General features: G+C 49.0%; 1 protein-coding gene across 3 annotated transcripts in view; it reads right to left on the minus strand.

Moving 5' to 3' along the window:
* Positions 1-432: 432 nt before the first annotated feature.
* The window catches only part of LOC135244872 (spectrin beta chain, non-erythrocytic 1), a 109229-nt gene continuing 84254 nt past the window's right edge, over positions 433-25407 (minus strand). For all 3 annotated transcript variants that reach the window (XM_064317514.1, XM_064317513.1, XM_064317512.1), the window contains 20 exons: positions 23854-24056; positions 22447-22537; positions 21516-21662; positions 20380-20643; positions 18808-19032; positions 18014-18103; positions 17124-17402; positions 16502-16632; positions 14780-14984; positions 14189-14563; positions 13473-13717; positions 11108-11246; positions 10520-10604; positions 9627-9823; positions 8933-9036; positions 8561-8615; positions 3826-4025; positions 3521-3694; positions 3219-3261; positions 433-1944 (listed from right to left, as the gene is read on the minus strand). In XM_064317514.1, the coding sequence (XP_064173584.1) occupies positions 1717-1944; positions 3219-3261; positions 3521-3694; positions 3826-4025; positions 8561-8615; positions 8933-9036; positions 9627-9823; positions 10520-10604; positions 11108-11246; positions 13473-13717; positions 14189-14563; positions 14780-14984; positions 16502-16632; positions 17124-17402; positions 18014-18103; positions 18808-19032; positions 20380-20643; positions 21516-21662; positions 22447-22537; positions 23854-24056 (3480 nt within the window). In that variant the 3' untranslated portion in view covers positions 433-1716. The remainder of the gene's footprint in view (positions 1945-3218; positions 3262-3520; positions 3695-3825; positions 4026-8560; positions 8616-8932; positions 9037-9626; positions 9824-10519; positions 10605-11107; positions 11247-13472; positions 13718-14188; positions 14564-14779; positions 14985-16501; positions 16633-17123; positions 17403-18013; positions 18104-18807; positions 19033-20379; positions 20644-21515; positions 21663-22446; positions 22538-23853; positions 24057-25407) is intronic.

A 25407-nucleotide genomic window follows, 5' to 3' on the forward strand; every position in this document is an offset into this window, starting at 1 on the left:
AGAATTTAACTCTGAAATCCTTGATTGATTACAGTTGCATAATTTTCCCCCTACAAAAAAACAAAAACAAAAAACCACCACCTACAGGTGCCTGCAGGTTATGGGGAATCAAAGTGATGGGTGTGCCTCTCATCCGATTGACGTCAGCTCTCCTGTAGTATGCTGTGGCTTGGAGACCACAGTAAAATGTTTCACACAGGGGACACAAGATCCTTCATTCATGAGCTAAAACGTGAATAAACACGTTCTGGCGATTTAAACAATTAACAGCAGAAGCTGGCATGAAATCCAGGAGCAGATGCCCACCCGATTAGTCGGGTGAACCACACGCGACTCTGCTGCAGTGCCCAATAAGAACGTTCCATGTGTACGGCAATTTCAAATGTGCGAAAGATGGAGAAAACGTTAAAGAAAGACATACACTCACTGGAGTAATTTTAAAAGCATTTTAATGACTTTGCAACATATTTAACAGAGGGTAAAAGTCTACAGGTGCAGTTCCATACTTCTGGCTGGCCTCACTAAAGTGCGAGCCCACAGACCCTCACACCCGGGCAAAGGAGCTCATTCCTATAATAATGTCATTTCTGATTGTGCAATAAGATGAAAATGTTCATTACAATAGTTACAGAGACAGAGAAATGCACACTATGTATCAAATAGCGCGGAAATGTAGCAAAAAATCATAACACGCAGTGCTGTAGCCAACAAGCAAGCAACCGTTTTTTTGAGTAACATTACTTTTTTTCCAGTAAATGCTTTTGTTTCCACTTTTTTCACTTAACAACAATGCTTTTAAGTGTTTATAATACATCTAGTTATTTTATAATCTGTACTAGAATAACCTGAAACGTACAATATAATGCAACTCAAGAACAACAACAGAAACAAAACAACAGAACAAATAAAGGAGTTTTTGCTGTAAAATTACAAGTTTTAAAATGTATTCAGTATTCTAAGTCCTTCATAGTAATCCAACATTCTTGCTTGTCACAATCACTGTTAAAAAGCACCAGCGTGTGTTAGTAGCTGACACTTGATCATTATGGATCTGTATCCAAAATTAATGCGTGTTTATACTAAATATTAGCAAAGACGATATACCTTATTGAAGCCTATAATGGGTGTAAGGTTTTAGTACAGGGAATTGAACAGGTGTTTGTTTAATTGCAGGTGTGCAGTCCAGTATATGCGCGGAGTGGAAAGGAATGGTTTCCAAGCACCACTGCCCACCTCCTTCCAACAGCAGAACAGGATGTAAGTCGTCTTTCCAAAGACAGCCTCACAAAATTGAGGAAATGTTTAAATATCCAAACCCTATAACTACATACAATTACAAAAAAAGAGAGAAGAACAAAAATGGAAAAAATGGAAAAAAGGAAAGTCAAACGGGTAATGAAAACAAATAACCTCCCTCTGGTCCTGTCTCTGAGTTATTTATGTATTTACTTGTCATTTTTAAGACGGAAGCTGCCCAAAGCATCTCACACCCTAGCTTTAAATATTTTTTTTTTTCTCCTTTACAATTTTTTAATTTGTGTACATTTTTTTTTTTGTTTATTTAAAAAGCCCTAATTTACTTCTAAAACCAATTGGAGTAACATTAGGCACAGAGTGTGGTGTATTGGTTCTGAGCTTGCATGCTGGAATTTCATTGGCTGGAGAAGAAGTGGCCACGCCCAGGAATGGGGGGGGGGGGGGTGGAGGGCCTGTTCACTACTTCTTCTTGCTGAAGAGGCTGAAGCGTTTCTCCTTGTCCTTCTCCTTGTCCTTGTCCTTGTCCTTCTCCCGCTTGCCCGGGCTGGACTCCGCGGCGAGGGACGCGCCCGCCGGCAGGGTCTGGGCGCGGCTGGAGGCGGGGGTGCTCTGGCTGCTCGGCGTCACGTCCGCCTTGTCCGAGGCGCCGGCGCCCGCGATGTCCGCGATCCACATGCTCATCTCCTCCTGCGGGGGGCGCAGACGGGCACAGACCGTTATTACTTGGAGGAACCGTCGATAACTGTTTTGCTGATCGATAAATGCTGTAACGACCAACAGGCGATCCGCAGCTAGCGATCATTTCCACCCCGATCTGTAAATGTAAATGAGCATTTAGCTTATCAAGCGCTTACAATGATGCCTCATTGCAGAGCAGTAGGTAGGTGTCTGCTCAGGACACTTCGACACTCCAGCGGGGTTGACGGCAATCTCCCTGCAGACAGGTCTTACTCCGAGCTATGTCGCCCCAGATCTACATTCTAATTAAACTGAGTATGACCAGCGCTGCCAAAATTAGCTTCTTTAAAGCAGGAGAAAATAAAACTAAGTTTGTTTCGGTATGCTAAAATATCACAACAGAAAGTTTGTATCAGATTTATAAATTTATACCAACATACTTATTTTTAAAATACATTTTAACAGACACATTTATTGTATAGATGACATTTAATCAACAATGTCTCGACTGTCCTCACCAGCTTCTGTGACAAAGAAATGTCATATCACAAGGTCAATATCACGGATTTTGGAAAACAAAATGATTTCTGCTGGCTCCCATCAGTTCAAGCGAAGACATTTTCAATACTCCAGCAAATGTTTCTATGGCAACTTCCTTCCTTGTCCAATGTACACACTGAGAATCCATCAGTTCGGGAGAGTGCTTCTCAACAGAGCACCGATGTGATGAGTAATGGCAAACTGTGCGCCGAAACTGAATTGGATCAAAGGTAGCTTAGCTTAATGAAAGCCTACAGGCCAGCAGTGGCAGCCGGTACCTGAAATATGAGCTTTCTTCACGAGAAACCCACACTTGCTGTGAGAACCGGTCGGAACCGGTAAAAACACCGCGTTACGATCAGCCCACCTCGCTAAAAAAACCAAATGTCCACCGCTAAGAGAAGTGATCGTGCTCTTATTGCTTGTCCAGGGGTGCTGTGACCCTTTGCAGTGGACGACTGCATCTCTGAACTCCTCTGGAATAGCAATAAAGCATTTTGGCACTGAAACCTCATTACGTCCTTAATAGCCAACATCAGCGTCTCCAGGTCATTATGATCAGCCCATCTCCTCCATTACCCTAAGAGCCCGTCTGACAGCTCGCATAGCCAGGGCACAACCTGGACAAACACCCAGTAAGCTACGCGTCCTGCAGTATTTTGTGATGGCTCAGACTTACGAAGCTGGGGACGACCAAAATGGCCGAACTGTTGCTCAAAAAGAGAAATGAAATGAGCACTCACATCATCTTTGGCTTGGAAGAGATACTCATTCCCATCAGTAAGTCTGCAAAAAAGAAAATATCACAACGTCAAACATGTATCAAACATCCCCCAAAATTTAGACACGTAAGAACTGACAAAGATGTTTGTTGTAGCATATTGTCTGCAATGGCACAAATGGTGACCATAGTAACCTAAACTTAGGCGTGAAAAAAACAATTATATAATTAGCACCACCACCATTTGAGTCCCCTGCTTTGTTTATGTTTATATGTGTGTGTGTGTGTGCGCGTGTGTAAAGGTGTGTGTGCGCGGGGTCTTACCTCAGCTTGAAGACGTGCTTCTTCTTCTTGTAGTCGAGGGCGACCTCGCAGAAGGAGTCCCTCAGGCTGATGGGGATCTCGTTGTGGTATGGGATGCCCTGGCTGGCGCTCTTGTTGTCCTTGTAAAAGCCCATTTCGCGATTGTTTATCACGCAGTACACGTGGTGCCAGGACCTGAAAAAAAAAAAACACATACAGAGTGAGGTCACTGGAAGCGTGCGTTCAGGACTGCAGGCCTTTGGCGGGTTTTCGTGTGCAGCGGTTGGCGGGAAAAGGGCCTCCCGGCCGACGACCGGCCCGCGTACCTGTTGGAGGCCTTCTTGTTGGGCGCCTCCCACTCGTGCTTGCGGTGCAGCACGCCCTCTATCTGGGAGGCCGGGGAGTCCTGGGACTTGGCGGGAAGCGTGGCGGCCTGCTTGCCCTTGCGCTCGCCGGACGGCGACGGGGTGGGGCTGGGCTCCTTGGAGCTCCGCTCCGCCACGCCGTTCACGATCTCCTCGCCGTCCTGCCGGAGAGAGGGACGCAGGTCAGGCAACCTGACGCGCTCGCCCGAGGCCCCGCCCCCGCCCCCACACGCCCCACCCACAATGCACTGGGACAGGGCTTCATGCGCGTCAAGTGTCAGAGGCTGTGTAGAAACATTTTTCGTGCTTCACAATCGGGAGATAATAAAAAGAAACAAAAAAACTAGTCTGGACGCTTATGAATATTATTATGAATATGTCTATAGGGGATGCTGGAGTAACGTAAGTGTTCTAAAACTCCTTTGCCCCTTTAGACTGCCTGCCTAAAGAACTGAACCCATCTACCTACTAAATTAATACATCTAAAATACAGCAGTGCGTCACTAGACTGACAAAAAAAAACCCCGGGGAGAAAGGAACAGCACCCTCCCGGGATCCTGAGCTACGCTCATGCCATTACAGCAGCCTCGAATTGTTAAATCTGCGGTCCATTTAACAATTACGGCCCTTCCCGCCAAAAACAGCAGAATCACTTCGGCGGAACCGTAGAGCCGTCAGGCCCCCATGGATTCACGGGGGGGCCCGTGCAGCTCTACGGTCCCGCCCTCCCCCCCGCCGCCCCCCACCAATCGACACGCTCAAACAGGACAGGAGAGAGAGGCTGAGAGGCTCGGAGTTTCACACCATTGCAAAGGCGTGACCGCGGAGCGCAAACAAAATGGAGTCCCGTTCCGTCCGGCGATTTGGTCGCCGGTTGGGCGGCAACCCCGCCGTAGGGAGGCCTGCTCTGCAATGGCTCTAGAAAGCTCCGGCAAATCACGGCACAGCGTTTATTTCTCGCGAACGGGGCGGGGCTGATCCACCGATAATCTGATTGGTCACTGATTAGAAAAGCGCTGTCAAGGAGGAGAGGAGGAAGGTAAGATTTTAAATGACGTGCCCACACAATTAGAGGGTAAATTAAAGAAGGGCTCACACACCAAAACACACCACTGCCACCCCAAGATGTGAATCTTGTTTACGTAGTAGAGGAAAAAGCCAGCAAAGGGTGGAGTAATTTTTTTTTTTTTTTAAAGCAAACAATTAAGGAAATTGTTTGTCGTGAAGCAGGTGAATCATTATTGCTGTCATTACTGGAAAAAGCAGGAGAAAGCAGTTTGTCTGTTAAAGGGTATTTTAACACCACAGCCACTCCAGTCTGTCATAGCTAGTTACCCCGGTACAAAGACACATCAAGGGCCGGGCCAATCCAGTGCTTTGCGGATTGCGTTGCTGTCAGGCTTCTCGGCCTTCGATTGGCAGGGCAGAGGGGGGGCCTAGCCAGCTCATTGGTTGGAACAGGAGAGACGGTCTTCCGAAGCCACGCCTCCCTGTGAGCTTTAACAACTGTCATCCTCGTAGCAGGGATAAGGAGTCCGGGGGTCCCGGGTTGCCCTGTGTTCAGCACTACTACTTTCTTTCTTTATACCCCCACCCCCCCCAGCCCCCCCAGCCCCCCCAAAATCTAGTTGACCCCTTACACCACCAATCATGTGTCTCCATGGAAACAAGCGCAGAGAGGGCCGTCTGGGAGACAGCCACTGGTGAGAGAATGCTCTAACTGACCACATGGAGCTGAGAAGCCCAAAGTTCAAAGGTCACAGGGTGTAGCTTATTCACTTCACATTCATTGACCAGTCCTGCCACTGTGGCTGCCGCTTTTTCATAACAGAACATAATTATGTGATGGCATTAATATATTTTTAGGTCATATTTGAGGTGGTGCATACGGAAGTTTCTTGGTGGACACTACAAATTTCAAAGATAACTGGTCAAATTAAACTAAATGATAGCTACTATAAAGAAAAGTTACTGCACTCTCGAGGTAAAGGCTTTGCCATTGTAGCAGCACACAAAATCAGAACAACCTTTCCTCACTGAACACTGTAGGCTGTAATAACTCTGTTGCAAACACAGTTCTTGTTTTACTTACTAAACTAAAACAAAGTATCTAAATTAACTTGGAATAGGAATTATTTTTATCTTATTTTCCCAGTCAAAATTAAGTGCACTTATTTCCAAGTATAAGGCTCATTAAATAGTGAGCAAATTTTTTTAAATGGCAGCTTTTGTACGTCATTCAAGTGAAGCAAAACAAAGTGTTAAAAAGACATTTTTAGAAACATAAGTTCTCACTGAAACCTGTTCTGGATTAGGCTTCTCCAAATATGGAAGCAAAAATCCATCTTGCCTGTTATACCAGCTGTCCACTCTTACTACCTCTGACGTCCTAAAATTTGTTCTGATAAAAAAAAGTTTACAGATGGGGAAAGCAATCTGTAAAATATGATGGTAAATGTATCTGTCCCATTTATCTGCAGTGCAAAGTTATATATTTCCACAGCCACAACCCAGAAAAAAATATGTTAAAAACCTTACAATGGTGGTCACTATAATGAGGTAAAATAGAAATAGGGTGTAGTCTCTCTAAGATACATACAGTCCCTGCTTCAACAGCCTTCTGCAAGTGTGACACCACCCACAACAAGCTAAAAATAACATGGGCACAATATGTAATGCCTGCTGAATGGGAACTCGCACTGTATGACCTGATCATGGACAATCACAGATTAATCACACAGAAGAAAAGGAAGAACATAAAACACAGAACAGCTGTCACTCATGGGTGATTGACACCGTGCGGACGACATGCAAACAGCGAGACACCGGGAACAAAGGGGGGTAAAGGGTTATTCCTGCAGGGTAAAACATAAACATAGGGGACAACAAGAACAGGTGGGACGCACACTGGGGACGACGGCGCCATTTTGGCTTTATTGGGACAGGAAGTGAAATGGAGGGTTAATCAAACGAATGGACTAACATGCCACACAATCTCTGTAAAGATTAATATTCGATGAGAGGTCGACAAAACATAAATTAAAACGACATGTTACACATAAAGGCCTGAAGACAATGGGGGAAAAAAGAATGGAAAAAAATATATATATATATATTTGGAAACACATTATTGGCAAGAGATAGACATTAAAGAATGGATGATAGATAGAACATCTGTCAGAAGCCATATAGTCGTTCAGAATATGTACACTTCATTTTAATTCTGAAAAATGATTGTAAGTGTTTTACCCCTCAACTTTTCAAATCTCTCAAAGCAAGACTCGGCTGGGACCTGCAGATTCATTGCCAATAATTTCCTGAATCATTCAATCAGTGGTTTGACTTACCAATGATATTTATGTTTATGCTAATTTAAGTGACTGCTATTCCAAAGAGCTGGCATTTTCATAACTGCAAATGGCACCCTGACACTCTAAAGCCAAAGAAATCCTAACGAAAATGGAATGCACGGCAAAAATATTTAAATAATACGTTCTCTGTGTATAGCAACGCAAAATCATACTGGCAAATATACAGGCTATTGCAATATTTAATACTGTTAAATAATTGTTCTTTGAAAAAGTCCTAAAATTGCGGCACATTCCATTTGTGTAAGAGAAGGACACAGGACAGGAGACCAAAGGAGGAAAAAAACAGAAACATGACAACAGACAGGTGCAGAAAGAACAGCTGTTTATGGGAGCACAGGTATTTGGGGGCAACGACAGGGCGGGCACTGAAGGTTCACTAGCCAATCACTGTTCAGAGAGAGTACATCTGTACATCAAATAGCCAATCGGACAGTCGGACACACAAAAGAGTGTCCGACTGTACATCAGTCTCTACAGAAGTGCACAACAAGGACGCTAGCTCAAGTGGATGTTGATGTACCTTTGATAGGTCAGTTTAAAGGGATAGTTCACTTTCCAAATATTATTTAATGTTTCCTCAATGTTTTCAATTGGTCCAGGGAGTTTTTGTGGGAGGTTTCTGACAACATAGGGGAAGCTGGAAGTTTGCGGTTTAAAGCAAGACAATACATTTCACGTATCTCCGATGCAGCTTGTAAAAATCAAAGCATTTCCTCTTGCAATGCAACGGATGTTATAACCAGTGGAACCATATTGGGGGGCGGGGGGTGAGTCACAATGACTCCAAGGGTCCTGATTGACAGGGGCCCTCAAAAAAATTGGGGATGGCCTGGTGAGGTGGGGCCCAATGTGTGATCTTTACATGGGGCTCAAAATTTCAAATGGCACCCTCTGGCTATAGCTGTTATGAATGCTCCTATTTCTGCAGTCAGTGCCAAAGTGATTTAATAAAACAAAACTGTGAACTATAAAGCAAAACATGGTGCTTGATTAATAAAAAAAGAAGAGCAGCTTTTGAATCAGCAGCTTTTGCTACTTTGTGACTAACTAGCCGGCCAATAGGGGATCAGCAAGGAACAGGACGGGGGGATGGGGGGACCGAACAGCAGAAATGGTGCAGGTTGGGTGGGCTAGCAGGAGAGGCTGATGGGGATAGTCAGTCTGTACTACCCCCAGGCCTGAGGTGTGTGGGGGGGTCAGGGCTGGGGTAAAGGCACAAGGGGTCATATGGGAGGGTCCCAGTCCGGGATCCCGCCCTATTTAGGCCCAGAGTGGCGGCCCTGGAAGCTGGAATAGCTTTGGTAGGCTCGGGATCGGTAACTAACCCGTGGAGAGTCCTGGTCTGACGGCAGTCCGTTCTGGGAGACCTGCTCGCCCTCCCTGCAGAGACACAAAAGGGCACATCGGCTCAGAGGCTGCGTTTGTTTACCGTCGCCGTTCCACTCTGCTCTGGTACTGGGTCCTTGCGGGTGCCAGAGTGACCAGAGGGGGGCGCCAGTGAGCGGTGGCAGTGAGCCGCCATCATCCCGGCCAAAGGAAACCCTCCAATCTCTGAGCGCCGCTAGCAACACTTAGCCCACAGGGCTGGGAGCCGCATTCGCTACAGAAACGTTCTGGATTCGATACCATACCGCTGGGCGCTTACGAGCAGTAGAGCAGCGCCTAAACAGGACACCCTCACAGGCAGCAGCTCTTACCGTTGCAGTGGCGACTGGGATTCGGAGGCGGCAATGGCCTCTGGCGGGGGCTGCCTTCTCCTCTCTTCCTCCTCTTGTCCTCGTCTCACTTCCAGTAACTCCATCTGTGTGCCCAGAAAACACTCCCGTCACTCACCCTGTATGACGGGGAGCCCCAAAACCTACCCACTTACAGTAAATATCAGCTAAATCATCAGCATTACATCCCATTGACAATACTGTTTACTAACGTGTGCTACCCATACTGCATTGCTTAGCCCCTGCTAACATGGCTTGCAGCGGAATTAAAAACCTTAATGTTCTTCTTAAAGCTTTCTATTCTTTTTACAATTTGACCCATGTTTTTCGCCAGTTTGGAATGGCTAATTGTGTATGTGTGTTTGTGCCCATCGCTGCAACCCAGGCTCTACTAGTGATGTAAGAGAGCACAGACAAGCATGTGATCTTCTCTGAGGCCTGCATCATTTTAAAATTATTTTAAAATCATCAGCAATTTGGGGGGATTTTACTGGTGTCTAAAGGGTTGCAGTGGCTCATGTCATCATATTAGGCTCAGGTGTGTCCCATATATGGCTCAGGTGTGTCCCATATTAGGCTCAGGGGTGTCCCATGTTAGGCTCAGGTGTGTCTCATATTAGGCTCAGGTGTGTCCCATATTAGGCTCAGGTGCGTCTCTGAGCCATCAGGTCCTCACCGTGGTGAGCCGCTCCAGCGCAGAGAATCTCTCCTCCCAGGTAGCGGCGGACTTCTCGAAGGCCTCGTGCCTCTTTATCAGCTTCTCCACCTCGTCCACGTTCTGGCCCATCTCCCGGCTGGACAGGTACGGCTCCTGCCCCAGCAGCCACGCCTCCGCCACGCCCGCGTCCCGCGAAAACTGGTGCACTTCCAAAACTGGAGGAGAAAGCAAGAGGGTCAGGCATGGAGTCAAACAATGTAAGTTAGGTCAGAAGGTCAAGAGGGCTACATTGGGTCAGGTGGGCAACGCTGGGTCAGGAGGCCAAAGTTGAGTAAAGAGGGCTAAGTTGGGTCAGGAGGGCAGAGCTGGGTTGGGGGGGTGCAACAGGACGTGCCAGTGAGCTGTGAGGACACAGGGACACCCCAAAACGTTTTGCCTCAATTGTCCTCAGGACCCAGTTACAGCACAGACCGGGGTACACCAAGGGTCCTATACGGGACATGCAGAAAAGTCAGAAACTCCCTGTTCATGCAAGCTCTGGCGTGTCTGCACCACCTTAAGAAAAGAACTTCAGGGAACATCACAGGTATTATTGGCTCCTACAAATATGAGCATGGCAGCCATATTTGCACCAGAAGGCCAATTAAATATCAGCATGAGGTAGAGAGGGAGGGACCGACTGAGCCACTTAAGCAGGGGGTGATTAGGTGGTAGGTTGAGACAGCCAGTTTGGAAATTTTGCCAGGACCCCCCAGGGACTTTGGCTTAAAAATCTCATCTGGCTGCAGATGTCACCATTTCTCACACGGGTGGAAGGGTTCCAAACAGAGATTCAGACCAAAAGACAGTCGCGGGGTTGCCTAGCAACATTGCTGGCATGCCTGAACAAAAAACGAAATTCGACAAATTACCCAGTCTTAGCCACTCCCACCGGTCCTCCCACTTGTCAATCATGTCTTTCCTCTTGTCTGTCAGCTGCAGCAGCTTCTCTTTGATCTGTGAGGGAAAGGTCAGGTGATTAGAGAGCAATAATGCTTTATACATTCCTAATTAAATACATCAATGTAGGGATATACATAAAATACAATCTTTAAGATAATAATGCTAAGTAATTTCTAAGTAAATACTATTAAGAAGTTTAATAATGAGAATAATAAGAACAGTAATAATAATAATTTTATTTGTATAACCAGGGGTTGACACAAGTGGTACACAAGTACACAGGCACAATAAAAAAATAAAAGCGTGTGGCAATTTCATAACGAAATATTTAAAAAAAAATGCACGCATTTGCACTGCTACTGTATAAAAAAAAAAGTTGCACATTTTAATCATTTTCCTGTGCATGCGTACTTGCCTACTACTTACATTAGCCCCTGTGTTTAACACACTGCGTAAAATATACGCATGTTTGCATGATATACACAAATGATTCAGTGGGCTGCAGCCCTGGGTGGTTTATCAAGCTGTTGAGTGACAGCACGGCGGGGAAGGAGCACCTCCTCTGAGGCGTAGTGTTTCCGTGCCAACAGAGCCTTGCCCAGCTCGATGCAGGTGGTGAAGCTGTCGTTGCGGGCGTCGATCTCCGCCTTGATGCCCTGGTGGTTGTTCATCAGGAGCTCCACGGACGACACGTCCCTGCAGGGGTCAGAGGTCACAGTCGGAGCGGCGCGTTAGCATTCACGGCCGCGTTCTGTTTTCTGGTCAGCATCGGGCGAGACGGAAGGAGCCAAGCCGAGCCCCTACGTGCTTCAGTAAAACCGCCCCCAACACCCCCACCCACCCCCCACCCCCACCACCACCCCCAGCCCCCCATCGCAGTTCCGATCCCCCCGTTCACAAGGCCCCAGCTGCGCTAATGGAGGGGACCTGGCAAGCAAAACTGCGGGAGTCTTTCTCCTGTCAGGCAACAATGCGGACGCAGGGCCAAGGCCCCATTATCCCTTCCCTCTAACGGTGTAATTAATCAGGCAACCGATCGGCCAGCTAAGGGGTCCGGGGGGGGGAAAACCGAGACGCGTAATTGCTGCGTTCAAAAACCGGATCTCTGTCCCTCCGTCCCCCCCGCCCCCCCCGCCCCCCCATCAGAGGAGTCAGCTGGGCACGGGTCTGCGAGCAGGCAGCGGTACCGGAAGAGGAGCCCCAGCCAGCACGGGCTTAATTATGCCAATTACGCTTTCGGTTTGAGGCGGAGACGAGCTCTTTCCGCTCTAGTGCAGATCAGACGCCGCCATTACAGAATGTGGGCCTTTGAGGCCGAGGTGAATGGGCGGTGACTGATTCTGATTAGGCGGCAATCGCGCGTTCCTCCTAGATTAGGGACATTTATGCACTTCGGTAAAAAAAAATCTCTCTATGGCTCTTCCTCCAAATTTCTTAAAATGCGGCAGCCTTTGTTTGTTTACGTATGCAGAGAAATTACATTTCCCATCTATCCTGAAGTACCCACAGGGTATGTGCACTAGGTAAAGTAGATGAATAAGACTAATCAGATGTTCTGTGTCTCACACTGTCTGACTGTTTTTTAATTTACTTGATGATAACCACATTGCATGCTCCATCTGTGTATTGGCTTGTTTTCTATTCCTTTTTGGATTCCTTTTCTCCCACCTTCCTTGTTAACGTCTGTTGACAAATAAACTTGAATGTATACGTCCTAATCAATATTGATTGTTTTGTAAAAACCTACTTGTCATTGACTGACGCGAAAATCCAAAAAACTGTTGGTTTTTGGAATGAAAAGGAAAGTGGAAACCACACTTCACTGAGAGAACAGAAAAAGTCCCTGCTCACACATCCTGCATTTGGAAGTAAAGTCAATGTCAGGGTCGCTGCAATTCCAAAATGGCCACTGACACTCATTTTAATAACTCAAACTGAAAGACTGTCAGGCGCACTTGCTGAAGACCGTTACCACCGCCGAAGAAGAACGCCTTGCGATTGGTCGGAGTGACCTACATTTCATTGCTTTTGACGTTACTAGAAATTCCGCCCAGAGTGCTTGAGCGACCTCCGATCCCTGACATAATCTCGCGCACAAACTCCAAGTGGCTTACAGTAACCCGGCCAGATAAACCCCGCTCTCCATGACTCTCCTCACTTATGCATTCTGGAGCTTGGCCTGGATTTGTCTCAGTAGGGTCTGTGCCTTGTGTATTCTGGTGCTTGGCCTGGATTTGCGTCTCAGTACTTCAGTGAAGGAGGAGCTTCATGCACGACAGAGAGGTAAGTGCTCTTCAACAAATGACCCTTTAATACAAACTATTATTTGTTTTCTGTTCTTTTCAGGAATCATTCTTCTGCTTTTGTTGACATGGACACAGAACCAGATCTGGGTCTAATAATCATGTGAAACACTTCAACCCTTCAGACCAGTGTACATCCAGCATATTACTGCAGGTAAAAAAAATACATTGCTTTTCACTAGTATTCAGAAGAAATACATAATTGCACGTTTTGCTTACTGACATGCTTTGGTCGGAAATTCTCAGAGATATTCAGGACAGTTTGCAAATTTGAAGTACTTGGTATTTGTATTTGGTATGAAATTCATTTCGATTCAGTCAATTCAGGAAAATAACTCAGTCGGTTAATTCAATAACCAATTACTTAAAAAAACCCTCATACTGGATATTAACAAACATTTTTACAATTTGTGAATTTAATTTCAGTTGCATTACTGAACTGAAAAAGAACCAACACCAAAGAATTTCAACCAACACCAAATAATTTCAAATGCACATTTGATCTAGGTCTGGACAGAAGACAGGCTGCGTTTTGAGTGCACTGACCAACCTAGGACCATGCCCCCACCCGACCCCACCCTCGCACCGCACCACCACCCCAACCCCCCGTCGGCCGTACCTGGGCTTCTCCTGGGCCTCGATGAGGCGGATGACGTCCTCCATCCAGAGCATGAGGTCGCGCACCATGCTGAAGAAGCGGAACTTGTCGCCGGTGTCGAGCAGCCGCACCCTCCGCCCGTCGGCGGCCTCCAGGAGGGCCTTCCAGGCCTCCAGCACCTCCCCCTCCCGCTTCTGGATGTCGTCGGCCTTGTCGCCGGCGTACGCCGACTGCAGACGCACCGCGTCCTCCTGCAGCTGCCTCACCTGCGGGCCGAACGCACAGGTAAGGGCCGAACGCACAGGTAAGGGCCGAACGCACAGGTAAGGGCCGAACGCACAGGTAAGGGCCGAACGCACAGGTAAGGGCCGAACGCACAGGTAAGGGCCGAACGCACAGGTAAGGGCCGAACGCACAGGTATGTGCCACCGTTATTACAGCGCAGTCTCACCCACATTCAGGAGTGTAAAACGATGCAGTACTGCTGTATGAATGTAATGGATTTTACATGGTGTATTTTTTAGCTATGAGATTCACTCAAGGTAAAAAAATGGAAGACATTTTTCCCCACAAACGACACAAATATCCCATATTCCATTCTGGGGTTCGTACCTGCAAACCGAGGGCCTATACATTATGCTTTAAGGTGAGGTGCATTCTGGGGACTCGTACTGCATACCCATACCCAGGGCCTATACATCATGCCTGAAGGTGAGGTGCGTTCTGGGAGCTCGTACCTGCGTCCCCAGGGCCTGTATGTCGTGCTCGAAGGTGGTGTGCATCCTCTGCAGCGTCTCCACCGTGTTCTGGTCGCGGCCCAGCTCCTCCGGAAGCTTCTTGTGCTTGTCGAGGATGCGGCCCAGGATCTCCTTGGCGTCGTGGTAGAACTTGTGCAGCTCGTAGGAGGCGGCCAGGATCTGCGTGCGCGTGTCGATCAGCTCCAGCAGGTCGGCCCAGGCCTCGTTCAGCCCGTCCTTCCACTCGGCGATGGTCGCCGCGTCCGTGTGGCCCGAGTTGATCAGCTCGTCCGCCATCTGGTTGACGGCGTCCACGCGCTCCTGGCCGATGTTGCCCGTGTCGCGGGCGAACTCCCGGAAACGCTCCTGGAGCATCTGTGGCCGGAAATTGCGGAAATGGCAGAAAAGGAAACTTTGAGTCACGACGTCTCCCTATCACATCCCATATCAGATATAAAGGTCTTAATAACCTTTTATTCATATCTCCACAGGTGCGGTATCTTAAGGCACCTGTCAGTACCCAGCCCTCATACTAAGCCCTGATGCCCCAGATCAGACAGCGAGGGGGGCGGGGGCAGGGGGAGGGCATACCGTGACGTGCTCGTAGTCCTGGCCCAGCTCGTGCGACCCCGCCACCACCTCCCGCTCGGCGATCCACTGCTCCAGGTCGTCCACCTCGCGGTTGAGCTGGAAGAGCCGGAACCTCTCGTCCAACTTCCCCCTCCTCTCCTCCGACAGGTCCTTCAGCCCCGCGTACAACTTATCCACCTGCGACTGCCTCATGCTAATCCTCTCACTGAGAGAGAGAGAGAGGGAGAGAGAAAGAGGGGAGGGAGGGAGAGAGAGAGGGTGAGAAGGGGGGAAAGGGAGAGAGAGAGGAGGAGAGGAGAGGGAGGGAGAGAGAGGGGGGGAGGAGAAAGAGAGGTAGAGGGAGGGAGGAGAGAGGGAGAGAGAGAGGGGAAGAGGGAGAGATGTCAATCACACACACAACTATCCTCTCACTGTTGGGTACAGATATGCTAATGAGCATAATACTGCACTTCCTGAAAAAAAAAAACAAAAAGCAAGGTTTTGTATGGGGAAAAGTACCAGGATGTGCTGAAGGGTTTTGCTTATCCTTTTCGTCTTTAAACCAGGGGTCCTGTGTTTTTCCCTTTCAATTGGCAGCCAATTTACAGTAGGCCTTGGAAGCAAAGTGTGCGGACTCTTTAGCCAGTTCAGTTAAAAACAGCAGGCAATCTGGCGCACCAGGACTAGCATTTGAGATCACTGCTCAAACAGGTCAATGAAATTAAAATGATGAGAATGATGGATACTACCCAATAATAACTAAAGGTCTTTTCTCCAGTACAAGCCTCAGATACATTCAATCTTCACACACAGACAGATGGAATCAGTACTGAGACAAGGAGCTGACTTCATGAGCTTTGCTCTGGTGATGCATGATGCTTGCACACAGTCCAGCTGGTTGACTCTGCTGTGTTGACCTCATTTCCTATTCCTTTCCAAATTGTCTATATATGAGTCAATTTGACTTCTGCATGACGACTAGGCTTTCGAGAGGTTACCTGAAACTCCTTAGTGGCCCACTCATCAAACGCCATAAACTGAAATAGGTTAAATGTTGTTAAACGTTTCCATTGTACGCTTGCCAAGGCCAACGTCTTCGTTAACGTTACAATATTTAAAATGGTCCAACTCGCAATGACCTTAAAACAATGCGCAAACATTCCATTTTCCCACGGTTTATCAGGGATTATTATGTCACGGCTAAAATGCCAACTGGCCATTAGAAACATCAGACTGGCTCTATCTATGGCTCTATGATTGCTCGTAATTGGCCTGGGATACTGAAACATGAGCACAGTACAGGGGGATGCAGCACATCCAGTTTAATCTGGTTCATTCTAGATTGTGCAGAAAAAAATACCAACCTTTACAGTTAGAATTCTAAACATAAAGACTTTAACTGCCTCCAGTACACAAGTATATATGCTTTTGGTTTTCCCTGACAATGTAATGGCAGAACACCGAGCACATTATTCCCTCCAAAGACAATACACCTGCATTACCATGGTGGAAGAGTATGCTAAAGATCTGAAAAGACAAATCCAAGGAAGAAAAAAAAAAGGTTAAAACCAAGAACATGGCTACATTACGTTCAACTGTTATTTAGTTAATTGAGTATAGTTAATTGGATAATTGATGGAAGCCTCAGCTCTAGTTTAACAGGACTCCTCCAGGGAATGGTCGAATGAGCCATGACCCCACCCCCTGTCTGTATGTGGGTGTGCAGGTTTGGGCCACACTGACCTCTCGGGATGTCCCGCGGCCACCAGCCCCCTGCTGGTCTGGGAGAGCTGGTGCACGGTCTCTGCGTAGTCCTCCACCGACTGCTCCACGATCTGGTGCTTCTTCAGCATGGCCACCGAGCTCTGCTCATCCTGAGGGGGGGGGGGTCACCCAGAGAGACTCACCATGCTGCCTCACCGTCACGGTCACAGCTATGCTCCTATCAGCTGAGTTTTTATCAAGAGTAAACTTCCCACCGCGCAACAGTTCCTACTCAATCAAACACTCAATAATTACTCCCTACCCCAGGTCTCCCTTGCCATGGTATCCCATAATGCGCCTTGGCCTCAGTTCCACGTATGGCCAGGTTCTCCAGAAAACCACATCACATCTTTGCCTCCTCCCAGTGTCCCAACTTAGCCACTCCTCCCATAATGCATCTTAGCCCCTCCTCCACCAGTGCACCATAATACATCTTAGCCCCTCCCTCCAGTATCCCATACTGCACTGTAGTCCCTCTCCCAATATCCCATATTGCACCTAAGCCCCTCCCTCCATTATCCCACACTGCACCGTGGCCCCTTCCCCTCCAGTATCCCACACTGCACCGTGGCCCCTTCCCCTCCAGTATCCCATACTGCACCTTGGCCTTCTCCTCTGACATCATGTAGAGCTCCTGCTCGCTCATCCAGGCCTCGGCCTCGGCGGCGTCGAAGTAGTACTGCTGGGCCCGGTGCGCCTCCTCCAGACGGGCGTGGCGCTTCTCCACCTCCTCCACCATCAGGCCCCACAGCCGCTGCAGGTCGGCCAGCCGCTGCCGGATGGCCTCCGCGTTCGGGCTGTCGTCCCGCAGGATGTTCTGGCTCCGCTCGAAGATGTCGTCGCGGCGCGGCTGGTGGCCCTGGATCTCCTTCTGCAGGGTCTGGAGGGGGGAGAGGGGAGAGGGGAAGGGGGGAGACCTGGTCACTCACAGACTGTTACAGGGCCCGGTGTCTTCATCCTGACCAGAGATTTCCAGTTAAATCGTATTTACGCTCTTGACTTTTCAATCATGCTTCAAGGATGATTTTCAAGGATTTATTTCGGTGCAATAGTCAAGATTGCTTGGAGTCGCTAGGGGGATTTTTACGAGATGGATATAAATTTTGAGACAGGTTACTTCAAAAAATGTTTCCTACAGTGACCAATGACTTTTGTTTATTGATTTAAGGGACAAACCAATGATCTGTCCCGTTACTTTCCACTATCAAAACAAAGATATTGCAAGACTTGACAGTAAGTCACTTTGATCTTTTCCATTCACTGTAGAAGCTTATTTTTGCTGGCCAAATTTCCCTGACTATACAAAGACAGCTATTTTACCCTTTTTTTCGTGACTTTACAGAAGGAATGTATTTTCTTGAATTCTGCTGAACCAGTCGGCTATCACACAATGTTCTCACAATGTTCCTGGAACGTTTTTTTAAATGTTATAACACTGTCACCACATTGCAGCAACACCGCGAGCACGTTTTCTGTAAGCGGGGCTCCTACCTGGTTCTTCTTGATGAGCAACTGCACGGTCTGCAGGTTGTGTCCATGGTCTGTGGAGGTGGCAAGTGGCATTCTCTCCTCAACCCAGAGCTATTAAACGAGAAGCACAAAAATCAGTAAAACGAATACAAGCACAGACATTATACACTCTTTCCTGACGTGAACAGAACCGTTTATAAGCTGGGAAACGTACGTAACTATTACCATCGCCATCAGTGTGATACATGAATGGCAGAGGAACAAGCAGGCAGGGAAAGCAGTGCTGTGTGAATCTCTCCAGTCTGCTTGAACTCACCGGTGCTATTTGCAGACGTGCGAGTTTGAGCAGCGTCTGAAAGTGTGAGCAGCGTCTGAGAGTGTGAGCAGCGTCTGAAAGTGTGAGCAGCGTCTGAGAGTGTGAGCGGGGGGATACGGGCGCTCGCGTTTTCACAGACGCGAAATTGGGACGCGTTAAAATAACATAAAAAACCCATTTCCTGACCCGGAAAGCGAGGCGGCCTGAGCGTGTGGGAGCGTACAGGGCCAGGGCCGCCGCCGCCCCCCCCCGCCACCGAGGCTAACGAACGCGCCGCGGCGCTCAGCTAGCGCACCTGCCGCTCCTCCCAAAGGGCTCCCTCCCCCTCAGACAGGAAACAAAAAAAATATATACACGCTTTCCCTTCAGAGAGGACCTGCTCTGCCAGGGAGGCTCCCCAGGGGCCAAATTACCTCCCCTAACAGATGCTCCTCCCACCCCCCTGCTCCTCCTCCTCCCCGCCCCGCCCCGCCCCTCCCCGGTGGGCGGGCACACTCACGATCTCGTCCTCCACGTCGCGGTTGAACTGGTGGATCTCGCGGGAGGCCATGAGCAGGTCCTTCCGCTTGCGCATGGGGTCCAGAAGCTCCCGGAACTTCTGCTCCACCTCCCTGCGCTGCCCGTCCACCTCGTCCGTGTCCCGGCCCTCCTGGCTCAGGACCTGCGCCTGGCTCTGCAGCTCCTCCACCTCCTTCTGCCGCACCTCCACCTGGTTCTCCAGCATCTAAGGCATGATCGGGGGGAGGGGGGGGGGTGGAGGGGTGAGAGGAGACTCAGTGTACTCTTCTCTTCTCCTCTCTTTCTCCCTCTCCTCTCTGTCTCTCACAGTCTCGCTATCAGTCCTGCCTCTCTTTTGATCGCTCTCCCCCTGTCCCTCTCTATCTCCCCTCTTTCTCCCCTTTTGTCTCCGTCTCCCTTTCACCCCCTCCCTTTCCGACCCTCTGTCTCTCTCTCCCCTCTCAGTCTCTCTTTCACTCTCCCCCCCTCTCTCTCTCTCTCTCTCCCTCTCTCTCTCTCCCCCTCTCACACCAGGGCATGCACGCGCAGGGAGGCCGCCACAGATTCGCAGCGCTTCGCAGCGTACGCGGTTTCTGGCTCTTCCCCCAGCGCCGCGGAGCGGAGAGGAGCAGAGCGGAGAGGAGCGCAGCGGAGAGGGGGATTACGTAAAGGAGGAGGGAGGGGGTGCTTATGTAATGCCGGGCTGCCCAGCCGGTCGAGGCGGGCGTCTGCGCCGTATGAATGAGCGGTCCGCAGAGAGAGAGAGAAAGAGAGAAAGAAAGAAAGAGAGAAAGAGCGCGCAGACGGCCTTTTCACTGGGGATTAGCACCTCCCCTCGCGGCTCCCCACCTCGGTGAAAGAGATCCGTCAGGGAGATAACAGCAGGGACTCACAAGCGGCCCGCAGCTACACAACACAGACCCGCGACCGCACCTTCCAAATCAGGACAGCAAGGACGCCGCAGGTGCACCAAATATGTCTAAAAATGACTGTGCCTTGGCTGAAGTCTGAACGTTTCACAGGGGTTTCTTGCTGTACCTATTCTAAATCTAAAATTAAATGCCCTAAATAACCATTCTCTACTTCCACCATGCAGCTACTATGGTATCCAAATTTATGTAGTAGGATTATGGACTGATACTGAGAATCACTGCTGTTTGTTGTCTACAGATGCATGTACAGTGCCCTCCAAAAGTACGGGAATGGTAGAGTGAAATTAGTTATTTTTTCCATGTACTGAAGACATTTAAATTTGAGATCAAAACATGAATATGAGAAAAGTACAGACATTCAGCTTTTATTTCATGGTATTTGAACACGTATATATTTTTAGCATTTTACAGATGCAGCTGTTTTTGCACTGAAGGGCACTGTGTGTCTATGCAAGTCACCTTCCAAACTCACTAAAATGTGTTAATGTACATGTAAAACAACCTTCAGTTTTTGTCAGGTAATGGGTCAACATGTGCTTTGTGAGGGAGGGAGTCGATATGGCCCCCAAAGGGAAGCACCCCCCACCCAGGGGAGCAGTGACTACAGGAAGTGATGCGACAGACAGGAAGTGATGCCATACCTGCTGCTTCTTGAGCAGGATGCTGACGCTGGTCAGGTCCTTGCCATAGTCGTCCGATTGGATCTGCCCCTCCAGGCCCACCAGCCACTTGTCCAGGTCGGCGCAGCTCTGGGTGAAGAGCTCCGCCCTGTTGGCGTCGAACAGGCACTGCGCCTTGGTCTGCGTGGTGGACTCCAGCACCTCCCACATCTTCTGCAGGTCCGACAGCTTCTCCTTCACCATCGGCTCCGTCTCCGGCTTCTCCGCCACCAGCTGCATCCCGTCCTGCACGGGGGCACGGGACAGCCGTCAGGCCCCGAGCATTGTGGGAAATCGGCTACGCGTGATCACAGGTTCTGCACACTCCACCAGACACCTGGCAACTGCCTGGCATTCTAAACATGCTGTGCCTCCCTGCCATGAAAGTTAAAATATTCCAATTTGACTTATGAAAATCCAGAGAGGAACCAAATACAACATTTTGGCAATGGACACTAGGCACTGTAATACAGCACCAGAAACTCCCGTTACCAAGAGGAACCTCCCGCTCTAGTTAAGGAGCAGAGAGAGTGGAAGGAGCCGAGTATCTGGTGAGTCTACAGGCTGCTTTCAGAGCAAAGGGCCATCAGCTGATGAGACGGTTATTTTCATGAGAATGCGAATGTTGAAACGTTAAAGGCCAGCTGTGTATAAAAGATACAAATTTTGTCACTTAGCTGATTAACGTACTGATTAATTAATATTCACTCATTAATAAAGCAAGTTCAGTATTATTGATACGTCATATAAAACACAAGCATTGCTCAAGTGGCCGTCAATATACGAAACTCACAATGCACTAAATGTGGAGCGCAGTATTTATTTGCAGCCGCATGTGTGTGTCCATTAACGAGAGAATAAAAACAGGAAGCAGTATTGTGTCAGAGCAGCGGTGGAGTGATTCCCTCAGCCCCGAGTCTCGCCCTCCGCTCGCTCCTCAAAGCCACGCCCAGAGACCAGAGGGACCGCATCGCGGGCTCTGCCGAAAACAACCGGTCACAGGGGAGACGGCTGAGCGCGCTGCGTGCTGCTCACCTGCGGGGGCGTGGCCTCAGCGTACTGCACACCCGTGGGAGGTACCCTAACCCTACTGCACACCTGCAGGGGCGGACCCTCACCTTCTCGATCTTCTCCAGCCACTCCTTGTTGGACTGCAGCTCGGCCATGAAGGCCTGGTGCTTGAGCCACTTGCTGTGCAGGTTGCGCGCCTCGTCGTACGACATGTCCTGCGCAGTCAGCATCTTCTCGTTGATCCAGAGGGACAGCTGCGCAGACGGGGGGGGGGGGGGAGGGCTGGTTAGACTGTGCTGCTGCGGATGCGCAGACCCTCATAACCGCTGTGATAGGACGGTACCTGCTGCAGGTCTGCAATTTACTGAGAGTGTGCATGTGTGCGTGTGTGTGTGTGTGTGTGTGTGTGTGTGTGGGTGTGTGGGTGTGTGTGTGTGTGTGGGTGTGTGTGTGTGTGTGTGTGGGTGTGTGCTGCGTGCGTGTGTGTGTGGTGTGTGTGTGTGTGGTGTGTGGGTGTGTGGTGGTGTGTGTGTGGTGTGTGTGTGGGTGTGTGTGTGTGTGGGTGTGTGCTGCGTGCGTGGTGTGTGTGTGTGTGGTGGGTGTGTGTGTGTGTGTGGTGTGTGGTGTGTGTGTGTGTGTGTGTGGGGTGTGTGGGTGTGTGTGTGGTGTGTCATGCGTGCGTGTGTGGGTGTGTGCGTGTGTGTGTGGGTGTGCGCGCGTGCGTGTGTGTGCATGTGTGTGTGTGGGTGTGTGTGAATTGGCGTGTCAATGCAAGAGGAAGGTTTCCTGACATTTTCACTCCTTCCTCGTGAAAAAACAACGAATACTTTACTAATAATGAAACTCGCGTATTTCTAAATGCACAACTTCAACTTCAGTAACTGAGATTGGGCGGTTTCTGAACGGGTCATGTGCGTTGGCACTGATGCAGATTTGCGGTGACTGCCAGAGGGCCCCCCCCGCCCCCTTGCCCCCTTGCCCCGTGGCATGCTGGGATAGCTCAGAGTGTTCATTAGCTAACAGCGTGTGGCAGCGTACCTCCTGGCAGTCCTGCAGGAACTTCTGCAGGTCCCGGTTGTCCTTCAGCCTCATCAGCAGCTCGCTGGCCGCCTCGCGATTCTTCTTGTGCCTGTGTACACGCAAGCACACGCATGAATACACACACACAGACACACACACACGCAAACACACACGCATACACACACACACACACAGACATATACATACACACGCAAACACACGCATGAATACACACACACACACATATACATACACACGCAAGCACACGCATGAATACACACACACAGACAAATACATACACACGCACACACACACACACAAGTGCACACACACAGAAACAGATCTTATACACTGTTCCAATATGGCTTCATTATTTTGCATACAAAATTCCACTTTTGCAAGTAAGCAACGCTGGCTATCCACTGTTCGCTTTGGTCAGAGCCCTAACTGGGAATCAAACCTGTAACCACTGAGTGACTAGCCTGATCCGTCATGCAGGGGTGGTGTGGTTATTATCAGGTTATTATAACCCACTTCATGCTTTGTGTCTGTGCGCTTTTCATTTTTCTGACCGGTTTGGAATGCCCTGTTGTATTAATCACAGGTCATTTCCACGACCTTCGCTATGAAGTCGGGAGAGCCCAGACAAGCACGCGCTGTCCTCCAAAGCGTGCGATATGAGTCACTGCTTTTATCACACCGCAGCTTGAAAGTCACGCTCGCACAGACAGGAATCAAAGGAGGTCACAGTATCTCAACAGGAGGACGTTTGGGTACTGATCAACCAGCACGGACTATATTTTGTTAGCGCGTCTTAGCCATATTTAGCGACTGAAACAGGCTGTGATGTTTTATTATTGACTGCTGTTATTTTGAGCAGTGAGATGTGGTCTGAATGAGTTAAAGATTAAAGAACTGCAACAGTGTTAGTAAAACCGAAAGAGGGAACAGTCCCATACTCCAAAAGCCCATTTACAGAAACAGCACCGCCATTCAGGAACTTATATCTCAGCTGCATACTCAAAAATGTAAAAAATACAGCCCTCGGGAAGCAGGTGAACCCTTATAGAAATGAGCAGAAATAATCTGTATATCTTCCCACGCAGTTCCATAAGGGCCCTGGGGCATGCATCGATTCCCCAGCAGAGCCCATAACTGAGAGCAGCAGGTGAACAGCCACAGTGAGTGTAAAGCAGTGCTACTGTAGGACACACAGACACCGAGGTTAGTCAAAGATATGTAGCTAACGTAACGCAACTCAAGAGTCAGTATTCAGTACTTCATTGCTATGGCAACCAGTCCATGGAATTTGACTTGGAGAGCTCAACATTAAGGACGCAACAAGAAACGCCTGCCCAGCAGAGGCGAAAGTTCCCCGATGTCATCCTAACTCCGCGGCGACGTTGCCGGGCGGCGAGAGCGCACCTGTCGTCGATGGAGTCGGCCTTCTCCTGGATGCGCTCGGCGTTGATGTTGCCGTCGCTCACCAACCGACGGCCCGTCTCCACCACGCCGTTGATCTTCTCCTCGTTGGCGTCCATGGTGGTCATGAAGTCCTCCTGCTTCTTGATGGCGCCCTCCGCCGCCTCCAGGGTGGTGGGCATCTCCGTGTGCGCCAGAACGTACTCCTGAAGGGGGGGGCGGGGGGGGGGGGAAGAGAGAAGGACGTTACCCCCCACATGGGCAACCTCAGCACCCTTGGATCACAGAGCCTGAGGGGGGTGGGGGTGGGGGCAGAATCTGGAATCGGATAACGGTCGACACTTTGTACTCCTCCACACACGCTGTTCCTCTCCACACACGCCGGGTTTGTTCAGCTGTTCAGTTTAACAACACCCCCACACTTCAGAACACGACTACATTCCGCACAACTGCAGATCACTCAGTATTATGTACAGTAGATACCTCCATTACAGCACTATACTGTAGTAGGCAAAAGCCACTGCTGAAAAGAATCCAGCTAATGCAATCACTACTATAAAAACAAAAACCATTCCATCTGTTTCTTTAAATGATAAGAATAAGTACTTAATGAGAAACAAACAAAAAAAAAAACAATTTCAACCAGACTTGTAATTATAGCATACCAGACAATAAGCCACTGATACTGTTCTGATGTCACATAAAGACCCCTACCTTCAGTTGCTGGTCTCAGCACACCGTACTGTAGAATAATATCTACCCTCCTTTTGCCAGGGGGGTCATTAATGCCCAGGAATTTAACCGGAACCGCAATCAAGCCTGCTGTGTGGGACGGCAGCCACCCGATGAAACACTTGCCTGTTCCTGCAGTATTCCACAAGCTCACAACTAAAAGAACAACTAAAATACTGATAAAACCACAGACGTGATCTTCCAGCCACCCTCCAAGGGCTATCCGAGCCACTTACTCCAAGGTAGGGGCCCGTGCACAGTATGACAGTCAAAAACAATTTTCAATTCCTGTTCTGAATATCCTCTTGCATCATGTCAAGTCAACTCGAAAAGGGAATTTGTTCTACTTCGAGCACCACCACCAATGGCACTTTAAAAGCAATGTCACTTCAAACCAAGAAAGGACAATGTTACAGTCCGTGAGGGTTATGTTGATATCAGGCAACCAGAGACTGGAGGCGAGCACACACACCGTGCACGCATTATCCTGACGGGACGGTCCCATGACCACAGACCAAACCCGCGAGGCCTCACACGCTACGTCACAGAATAACCCGTGCGTAAAGTGCGCCTTTCATCGAACATCCAAAAAGGCACAGTGCGCCATTTTAATCATCAGTTTGTGCCATGAAGCAGATTATGAGTTCTGTTAGCTCATTGGACACCAGAGGAGCTAAACAACACCATCCCATTATTTAGATTATGGGAAGCAATTAACACTTAACCCCGAAATCCAGCAACACTGTGACTGCAATCGCGCTGTAGCTATTACTGAACACTAGACAAAGGGGAATGAAAGATATGCCTGATTTTGAGGAAAGGGAG

This window comes from Anguilla rostrata, chromosome 18 (genome assembly GCF_018555375.3).
Source record: "Anguilla rostrata isolate EN2019 chromosome 18, ASM1855537v3, whole genome shotgun sequence".
NCBI classification, from domain to species: domain Eukaryota; kingdom Metazoa; phylum Chordata; class Actinopteri; order Anguilliformes; family Anguillidae; genus Anguilla; species Anguilla rostrata.